This window comes from Talpa occidentalis, unplaced genomic scaffold (assembly GCF_014898055.3).
Source record: "Talpa occidentalis isolate TD23 unplaced genomic scaffold, MPIMG_talOcc4v2.1 talOcc4.9, whole genome shotgun sequence".
Lineage (NCBI taxonomy): Eukaryota > Metazoa > Chordata > Mammalia > Eulipotyphla > Talpidae > Talpa > Talpa occidentalis.
Window position 1 is genome coordinate 28,945,856 of NW_023605305.1, and position 10,024 is coordinate 28,955,879.

Sequence of the window (10,024 nt, forward strand, 5' to 3'; positions counted from 1 at the left end):
TGAGATGTTGAAACCTTTCTGCTGTTGCACTTCAATTTCCCTTTGATGGACTGGGGCCGCCATTTGGAGCTGTTGCAATTAGATACTGTTTTGTTTTGGGTGCTCTGGCTTGCTCTGTTGTGGGGTGTCACGGGGGGCTATTCACTGTATCTTTTTCATTCTCTGGCCTTTCTGAACAGGTAAAGATTGCATTTCCTGGCTAATTTGTGATTAGGTGGAACCTTGTGTCTAGTTCTGGCCAATGAGTTGTCACATGCATCATTTCAGGCTGCAGCATTTGATTCTGAAAGAAAGCAGGACTGTCCAAGTTGAGGTTATTATTAACCCAAGGTTACAGAAATGGAGATAATATGTGGCAGAGCTGGGATTCAGACCTAGGCTCTGTGTCTTCCAAGTCTGTGTTCTTCCCCAGGACTCCACAATGAGGACCTAGCGCAACCCTGGAATCCTCTACTTTTCTCCACGAGCCTCTTGCCTATGCTTCTGCCTTACTCCCTGCCCACCCCCCCATACTTCCTCACTCCAGTTATTCTCTTGGCAATTTACCTTGTCTTCCAAGTTGTTCCTTGTCTTTCTGCCGAAGCTGCCCAGTAAAGTCTCCACCCTACCTTAATCTGGCTTTTTAGCTCCTCCAAGTCTGTGCCCAGGCTGCTAAGCCCGGTAGAGGAAAAGAAAATCACCAGCCAGCATGTCTCTGCCATCACTGGGGCCCTCACGACTGGGGGGATGGGCAGCTTATCCTTCCTAGTCAGTGCTCACCGGCCCCTCACCGAGCCTGCATCTCCTCCTAGAGGTACTCAAATCCTTCTCGTCTGAAAACAAAACCCTCCTCCAACCCCACGTCTACCTTCATCTAACACGTTTTCCCTTCTTTAAAGCCCGGTCTACCTCCCCTTTACTGTTCTTTCAAGAGTCAATCCACTCCAGTCTGGTTTCTGCCCCCATCATGTCAGACTCTGCTCTCTCCAAGGCCACCGGCAGCGCCTGGTTGGCAGGATTCAGTGGGTGCTGTTCGGCCCTCAGCTCACTTCACCTTTCCACAGCCTGGACCCTGAACCTTTCTCTTCTACTTGGAAACAGGTTCCTTAAACTTCATCTTCTCCCACAATGCCCAGTCTCCCAGCCAGCACCCGGAGCTCCCTCTCCCCCCTCCCTTGGGCTTCCCCCCCCCCCCCCCCCCCCCCGCACATTTCCTACATTTCCTATCCACTGTCTCCAAGCCCTGCAGAGTTTTCCCTCTGAGCATCTAGAATCCATCCCTTCCTTGCTGCTCTCACCGCTTTCCCACCCGGCTCCCCTCCCCCACCCCTCCCTGCTGGTTAAATCCCCCCTGCGCACTTACTGTGGAAGCCCAGGCCTGGCTCCCTCCAGATGGTCCTCTTTGATTTTGCTCAAGTGGAGCTGAACTTACCAGATGCTGCCCCCATGTCCCAAGGGTGCGTGCACTTGACCTTAACCTGGCTAACTCCAGTGCCAGGTTCTGGGTGCAGCTGGGGCTCACTTTCTTCAGGAAGCCTTCCTAACTCCCCAAATCAGCTCAGTGACCCCTGTGTCCAGGTCTCACCCCCCAGTGATCATCCTGCAGGACCAGGATTCTATTGCCTTTTGCTGCTGCCTCCCCGGAGCAGTGCCAGCCTCCCTGCGTGCCCAGGACCCCTGGTTGAACAGCCTGGTTAAGTGAAAGGGAGGAAACTGGCCAGAGGGGTGACCACCTCTCCTACCTGCCTGGCTCCATCCGTCCTAAGCTGGGAAGTGGCTCTGTGCTTCTCTGGGCCCTGGGAGGGTGTAGCGGGCAGGCAGCTGGGGACTGGAGGTGGTTCTAGGGGAGCTTCTCAGTGAGTTAAAGAGGAGGGAGGGATCAGGATAGCGCAGAGGGGCCCTGGACACCCTCTCTCCCCTGGGGCTTTGGGCCCTACGGAGTGTCTCCTCCATTCCCTAAGGCGTTCGCTGGACACCCCCTCTCCTCATCCCATCCCCTTGTCTTCTGTGCATCCTCCCGCAGCTCCCACGGCCTTCGCTTGCCGGAGCAGGTCGGGTGGACACTTGTCCGCCCGTCCCGCCCTGGCGGACCCCTGAGCTCCCGGGTGGGGTGGGGTGGGGGTGGCGCAGAGGGCTGGGGCGGGGGCGCGGCAGCAGCTGGCCCCCTCACTCACCCGCGCGCGGCTTGGAGATCCCAGGCTGGGGCTCGGCGGCGGGTGGAGGGCGCGCTCGGGCGGGCAGGCGCTAAGAGACGGCGACCCGGGCTGGGCACCCCAGGAGCAGCCCCTCGCGGCCGCACGCGGGGAGGGCCCCGGCGCGGGGGTGGGGGCCCCTCTCTCGCCGCAGCGTTAGCCCCCCGCGCCCCTTTGACCCCGGAGGAGCGGCGTTGTCGGAACGATCCTTCCTTCTCCCGCGCCGCACCTCCCCTCGCCCCTTCTCCTCCAGGCTCCGCGGGTGTCGGGCGCCTGGCAGTGAACCCCGCGCCGCGCATGTGGCCTCAGCCTGGGCTTCGCGAGTTCAGGACGGCGCTTTGCCGCTCCCTGCGGAGCGCGGGTCTGGGCTCCGCGGGCTCTGCCTGCTGCCTCGGAGGCTCCCCCACCTCCCGGGAGGGGCGGGGGCGAGGGGCCTGGGGGGGGGTAGGGAGGTTTCCCGGGCCCGGGGCTGGTTCTCAGCACCCCTTCCCCAGCCAGCCTCCGCCAATCCTGCCCCCTTGAAAGGGGTGCGGCCACGAGCCCCTTCCCGGGACGGCTGGAAATCCTGGGGGATTCCTGGGGACCTGTTGCGGGCGAGGAGAGGAGAAAACGCGGGCACCAAGCCCACCTGTAGGCTGGGCTGGTAGAGGCCTGGGTGGGAGTCTGAGGTCCCGACTTCCCAGAACCTCGGACAAGTGTCTCCTTCGACCTCCGCCGTGGTCGTTGGCTCGTCAGCTCCCCCATTCGCAAGCTCCTGCCGGGCCCCGGCCAGGAAGCCTTCGCCCTGACGGCCAAGGAGGTGCTCGCTCATCCTCGCTCTGCAGATGCAAGGAGGCGGCTCAGGGCTGCTGCCTCTATCTAGGCCAGCACTTGGGGAGGTGGGGTGGGGGGCGCAGGACCGGGGTGAGTCTATGCCTGGTCTCCTCCAGCTTGGCCCGTGAGGAATGTGACTTCCAGGGCGCAGCCTGATCAGCGCCCCCCATCTTTGGGTCTCAGGTGTGTTGTTTCCAGCACTCAGCTCCCCCCCTACACCCCCGACGCCCCCCACCTCCCCGCAAAGCGTGGGTGAAGTCAGAACAGCTCCGTTATTGGACAGAACTGGTTTCATTTATTGAGCAGACAGCTGAAAGAGAGGACCTGGTGACCAGGGCCTGCCCATGTCCCTTGCCGGCTGAAATACTGGAGGGTTCTGGAGCTGCTTAGAGGTGAGAGGTCACTTTCAACCCCACAAGGAAATGGGGAGAATGGGGAGGTTGATTTCCCTCAGGCTGGGGGAAACCACAGTCCTCACAGCTGGCTCATACTTGTGAAACTGAGCCCCTTCATGGAGGTGTGTCCACTGCGGTCAGGGATTTAGTTCCTGAGGTCTATGCAGAGGACATGGAGGGTAGAGCCTTGGATGGGGCTCCCCAGCTTTCTCTGTGGGACTCAGTGAGCCCCATCTGTACAGTGAATGACCTCTCCCGCTTTTGCTTTGGGAGAAACCTGCTGTGAGCCTGGCCCTCTGCCCCCACCCTTGACAGGGGGAAAATAGTCAAGGGTCACTTAGAGTGGTGTGGGCTATGACAGGGTTGGGGGGAAGCACTGGGGCTGTGGGAGCACAGGGAAGTCAGGGGAGGCTTCTGAGAAGAGGTGTATCGGCACTGATGCTTGGAGAACGAAACTCTTACTAGCTTGTCTTTGGTTCATCAAACCAAGACAGGTCACGAGGGGCAGATGTCCCCGGAGAGTGCGTGAGAAGCAGTGCTTTCTGCATAGCCATATGCACCTGGGCCCGGCCCTCCCTGCCCCAACCCTGTGAGTATGTGGGGCCTTGAGGTGGCTCTCCAGGGAAAGTCTGGGGAATTGCTTCTCCATTAAATTTAAGCCTTTAACATTTATTGTACACCTACTGTGTGCTCTGATGGTGCTCAGTACTGGAAAAAAACAACCACACAGTAAGCTTAAATAGGATTGATTATTTATTTTGTGACAAAGACAACTTCAACCTCCCTAGGGGGGTCAAGAGAAGGGGACACAGGTGGCAGAAGAGGATGAGAGGGCGTGTGATTAAGGGTGTTCTTGGAATGGGCCTCTAAAGGCGAAGAGTCTTGATAGGCAGAGAGGAGTGGGGGGCAGGGAGAGAGCCTCCAGAGGAACACAAGGCAAAACTTGGAGACTGGGAGTCTCGATTGTTCAGGAACAATGAGTAGGTTGGGAAGAAAAGGGAAAGCTGGAGGTCTCCCTTGGAGCCAGATCACAAAAAGCCTTGAATGGTGGAGTCAAACACCAAGTGTCTCAGGGCAGCGTTCTGCTCAGGAGCCACCTCCTCCCGGAAGCCTCCAGGTTCCAGCCTCACCTGGGCTGCTGTCCTGGCAATGACCATTTGGTCTGCTGGGGGACCAGGAGCCCCTCAAGGCTCTGTCCCTGTCTGGTTCACTGTTGCCTGGGGTGTATCACCGAGGAGTTGCTGTTGGTTTTGAAATTCTGAAATGAATATGCTGATATTCTGAAAAGTTTTTGATATTGTGAAAAGAATCTGCTAAGTTCTAGAGACCCAGATCCCGGTCTTAGGGACTGAGGGGCTTAGCTAGAGTTCTACGCATGGTTCCTGCAGGCCTGTGCTTCACTTCTCTAGCCAGGCTGAAGTAAGGGACGGGTGTCCCTGGGCCCCAAATTCCAGAGAAAGTAGTCAGTAGATAAAAAAGGGAAGGAAGTGGAGCTGCAATCCAGAAAGAAAACCCAGGTCAAGAACCTGAAACAAGAGGTTCCCCCTGGGGAACCAGCGACACCTTGCTTCAGGCCAGGACTGAAGCAGAGCCACGTGGAATCCGTCTCCTGAGCCTTGGTCCCCGCGAATGTAGGTCTGGTGTCTCCAGGGCCTGGCTCACCTCTGGTTTAGACCCCAGGAGGGTGGTGGGCTGGAAGGGGCAGACCCTTACACCTCAGCCCTCCCCAGCCCCCCGGCCTCCTGGCTTCAGCTTCTCCAGGGTCCTGCTCACGGTGGACAGGCTGCTGCGGGCTCCTGTGGGGAAGACCAGGATGGGGCTGTCTGAGGTGATTATTTGGTGACTCAGAGTGAACCAGAGGGGTCCGAGCAGGATGGAAGATGCCCAGTTTCAGCAACCAGCTTTGAGAGCTGGCTTCCACCATGGGAGAGGATTGTGAGAAGCTGAACTGGGATGTGAGACCGAGGGAAAGGAAGGGGCACCGAGGTGGCCTCTGTTCTGGTGTCCGTGCTGGGCACCAGAGTGAAGCCCCGAGGACAAACAGGAGCTCAGCTTGGCTTGGAGCAAGAGAGTTTTGACTAAATACGTGGAAGGAAACCAGCTATGATGGGAAGCCTCTTCCGCGTGTCCCTCAAGACTTCTCCCTGGGCCCCACAAAGCTGCTGAGTCAGACAGGGAAGATGGAAGACGTGCTCTGGAATTTCTGGAACTTACCCTCTTTATTGCCATTAGTGCTGGATCTTCCCTCCCCATGATCTGGCCCTGGATGGGGGTGGATCCTCAGGCTCCCTGAGGGATGAGACCCCCCCCCCACCAAGCCCTTTGGTTACTAAATCGTTCCCAAGTCAAGTCCAGCTCTGGGAAGGAAAGTCCTTCCTGCTGTCTAATCTAGTCTCCATCTCCTGCTATCTTTTCTCTTCAGGCCCCCCGTGAAGAAATGGGCCCTTGAAGGTGAAAATGGTAGCTTTTTAAAAGGGGGTGGGGTTTCTGGGGTATAATAAAGTAGGGGTATAATAAAGCCACACTGGACTGCTAGAGATGGGAGTATGTATGAAGGAAGCTGAGGTAAGGTGGGGAGCTGTTCAGAAAGGAAACAGAGGGTCTTCATGGGGGCTCAGAGATGAAGTGGGGTTATTTGAATATCTTGGAGGGTTTGGGGGAGATGGAGTATCTCTTAGGGGAGATGGGAGCTCAGAGCAGGCACCTTTGTGGTGACAAGCAGCAGGTTGGAGTGGCTGCTCTGTTGTCATGGCAACACCTGCACGCCCATGTGTGAGCGCGTGCACATGTATACAGAACCAGGAGCAGTTGTGTACATGGGTTCAGCTCCACTGCACATGGGTCACAGACTTACCCACAGGGTCTCCCACAGGCCTTGGCAGGGGCTCAGCAGGGCGGGAGAGGACTCACCTAGTGTAGGCAGGATGTGGTCCAGGTTGAGCTGATCCTTCAGGAAGGGGTAGGCCAACATGAGGAGCCCTGAGAAGTGAGACAGAGGGGTTCTGTGATGGGAGGGACCTGGATAGTGCCAGCTGAGTGAAGCTGCGGGTGTGCTGCGAGGGGGGTAGGTTTTTGAGGGTGCATGGGAGGAGCAGGAGTGGGCAGGGCTGTTGGTGCAAATGTGAGCTTGAGAGTGTGTGCAGGAGTGGCTCCCCAAAACCCAGTGCCAAGAGCGGGTGGGGATCAGTGTCTATCTGGAATAGCAGCTACAGGCTATGAAGGCCCAGACTCCGGCTCCACCCTGCCCAGGTGACTAGCAGGTTAGCTTCCTGCCTTCTCAGCTGCCTGGAGATGGGCCCAGCCGACACCACCACCGACACCACCACCGACACCACCACCGACACCACCACCGACACCACCGACACCTCTCTCTTGCTCCACCCTCCTCTAGAGTCCCCAGGGTCAGACTGGGGGCTCCTTGGGGTGCTCCTTTCCACCCAGGCCTGGAGAGAGGGAGACAGGAGGGCAGATCCTGCCCTGCCCACTCCCGCTTCAACCCCAGACCAATCAGCTGTGGTCTTGGCGGAGTTCCCAGGGTCAGAGGCCCAGAGCCCCGGGCTGCTTTTGGCGTAGGGTGGTGGACTGGGGTGAGGGATGGTCCTTGACTTCACAGGGGGAATGAAAGTGGGACTGGCACTCAGCAGAAGCTGCTGAGACACACAGGAAAGAAGGGAAACGTCTCTGAGCTGGCAGCTGTCTTGGCTCAAGGAGAGTGCCGCTGGGTGCCTGTCTTTTTCCTAACCCCACCCACCTACCCTCATCACACTTATGAATCCCACCAGAAACTCAAGAGCCCGAGGCTCTGGCCTGGGCAGTGTGTGGGGGGACATTCAGAGAGGAGTGGGGTAACCAGCCGCCTCCTCCACATCTCCTCACCCCCACTAGCCCATGGAGGGAGCCACACCCCGACCTTCAGCTCCCTCCCCGTACCCTCTGACTCACTCTTCTGTGTTCCATCCTCCCCAACCAATTCCTGTGGACCCAGCCCTTCCCTCCATTTCCTGTTCACCCGAGGGTGCCCTGCTCCCTCTCAAGCCCAGCACCTGCTCACCCAGACCAGCTGCACCAATAAAGATACCACCCACGGCAGCTGCAGCTTTGGACACCGAGACGCCGATGATGATGCTGCCGGCCGCCAGGCCGAGGCCCACACAGGCCAGCTGCAGGCAGCGGAAGTCTCTGCTGCTGATAGGGTTGTCCATGCAGGCCTACGGGGCGCCGCCTCCAGCCACTGGGACCAGTCCCCCGAAAAGCCCTCAAGGTCTGTCTTCTCAGATGACCCCTTTGTTGAAGTTCAACCTTCAGGCTGGGAGTTTCTGAACAGTGAACTTCTGCGCCGGTACCTCTGGATTTGTCTGTAACCCTGTCCCACAGCTCTCTAGCCAGCCCCCAGAACCCCTTAACTAAGGGCTCGACCAGAGAGCCCAGCTCACTGGTTCTCCACGAAAGGCTTCTGCAGCTGGAGACTACACTCGGGACTCCTTCCTGTCCACGTCCTGCCGAGGCTGCCCGCGTTCTCAAGAGCTGGGCCTGCCCCTCAGGGTCCTCCCCTGCCAGCCTCCTCTTAGGAGAGCTCAGCCTACGCTCCCCTGCCCAGGACATCCTGCCCCAGCTCCCTGGAGCCGGCTCAGCTGCCACGGAGCCTCGCCTATTAAAGTTTAAAACAAGGAGGGGCGGGCAGGGGGCCGTTGGCCCAGGGGACAGGGCTCCTTGGTGCTGCAGGCAGCGGGGAGATGCTGGGTTATTCATGAGGCTGCAACATGAGCTCTGCCTGGGCCCCAGAGGCCCCCAGGGGCGCTCAGACCAGGTTCCACTGTTGGCTTCTGAGGGCATAGGAGGAGCTGGTGGCTTTGTGGGAGGAGACTCCCCAGCCACGCGCTGAGGGCCCACTCTGCTGTCCTCTGCCCTGTGGCTTGGAGGCGCACCTGGGCCTCTACTAGGGGACTTGGGGACAGAAGCATGGAGGACACCCCGGGGGAGGCTCAGGAAACAGGAACAGCGCCTGGGCCAGGAGGAGGAGAGGGGGAGGTGTCCCTCCAAGTCCAGTCTCTCCCTGCCCGCCTTCCCATCCTGCTCCCCATCCCAACCACCTCTGGACTCTTGAGCAGGGCTGAAGGGCCCTAGCTTGAGGTTGAGCTCAAGGGAAGCCCTTCTCAGCTTGATTTGGTGCTCAGCTAAGCCCCTTCCGGCTGCTAATGGCTAAGACGCTGAAGCCCTTCCAGCTGTCCGGCATCCTTGGTGGGGGGCAAGGGGAGCTGACGGGGAAGAACAGCGGTCGTGGGGGTATGGGGAGGAGGAAGGTTGGTTCAGATTAGAGGCTCAGGAAGAGGAATCAGCAAGGCCTGGGTGCTGGGCAGCGGCAAGCAGGAAACCAGATCAGTTGGGTGCATCCGGACCCAGGACTGAGGTCCTTTGCCGGCCCCTCTGACCTGCTCACAGGATCCACCCCTCAAGCTGGGGGGCGGTGACCCAGCCCAGCTCAGCCCAGCCCTGTGCCACCCCCCAGGTCATCCTTGACCCCAGAATATGGCCCTGGCCCCAGCCCTTTGGCACCAGGGTACAGTTCCCAGGGTTCCATCACCAGCTCCCCGGCCTCCCTTCAGAGCCCCAATCTTTCTCCGCTGCATCTGCAGGCCACACAGCCGGACCAAGGCCTTCTACTTCCCCTGCCTCCACAGCCACCCCCTCAGCCCACCCCCACCTCCGTGACCCTCCGCTGTGTCTTCCTGGCCTCTGAGTTTAGAGAACACCTTTTCTCCGGCAGGATTCTGCTCGGCCAGCTGCCACCCTGCCAAAATTCCTGGTGGCCCCTGAGCGGGTGGGCTGTCGACCACGGCTGCCGTGTCCCCACGCTAAGTGCCCACCGTCTGTCCTTGTTTCCGTCTCCCCTGTACCATGTCATGGGCAGGTTCAGGGAGTGAGCTCGACGGGCCGCCATGGCTAGAAGGGAGCTGGGCGAGGCTGCTGGTCACAAGCACAGAACTCGGAGGCTTGGGCACTACCACCACCTTGGGTCAGCAGGAGAGGGCTGTGGGCCCCAGGGGGGCTCTGTCTCTAATAGGCACTTCCCTTGGCTGTGGATTGGGGGCCCAAGGCGACCAGGGTTCCTCAGCCTCACCTGAGGGAAGGCAGGATGTGTGGGGACAGGTGTGGAGAGAGGAGGTGTCGACTCGGGTTGAGTTCCTGGTCCCAATAAGACTCCTGGAGCTGGACATCCCCCAGCACAGCTGCTGCCACCGACATCCCTGTGCCTCCCACCAGGATGAGGTCTGATTATCCCTTCAATTAGGCATCAAATGACAGCCCATGTCTCTGTCACACGTAATTGATCCCCCACTGACTAGTTTTAGAAGGAACCCTTGATATAATTGTCTATGAAAATGTGTTCCTAGAAGAGATGCTCTGGGAGGCCGAGCACCCTCCACACAGCCTCTCGTCCCCACTGGGTGCTGGTGTTGGACAGCCAGGGCCTGTGATGGCACCGCCAGGGGTGTGACTCCCACGTCAGCAGCATCGCAGGCTTTGGGCCTCGCCTCCCACCTTGCACTGTGGGACCTGGACCAGCCCTGCCTAAGCTTCTCTTCCCTCGTCTGGTGACTGCGGATGGCAGAGACTGGAGTTAGGGAGGCTTGTGCACTTGAGTTC

At 59.1% G+C, this 10,024-nt stretch overlaps 1 protein-coding gene across 3 annotated transcripts; it reads right to left on the reverse strand.

Moving 5' to 3' along the window:
- Positions 1-4,129: 4,129 nt before the first annotated feature.
- On the reverse strand, positions 4,130-10,024 carry KNCN (kinocilin). 3 transcript variants are annotated; one of them, XM_037499545.2, is made up of 4 exons: positions 9,498-10,024; positions 6,290-6,358; positions 5,594-5,668; positions 4,130-5,175 (listed from the first exon to the last, which is right to left on the reverse strand). In XM_037499545.2, exons 1-4 carry the CDS (start codon positions 9,592-9,594, stop codon positions 5,096-5,098), a joined length of 321 nt encoding a protein of 106 aa, XP_037355442.1. In that variant the 5' UTR covers positions 9,595-10,024; the 3' UTR covers positions 4,130-5,095. The 3 variants fall into 3 exon arrangements, with proteins under 3 accessions (XP_037355442.1, XP_037355441.1, XP_037355443.1); XM_037499544.2 differs by lacking the exon at positions 9,498-10,024 and adding an exon at positions 7,431-7,581; XM_037499546.2 differs by lacking the exons at positions 6,290-6,358; positions 9,498-10,024 and adding an exon at positions 7,431-7,581.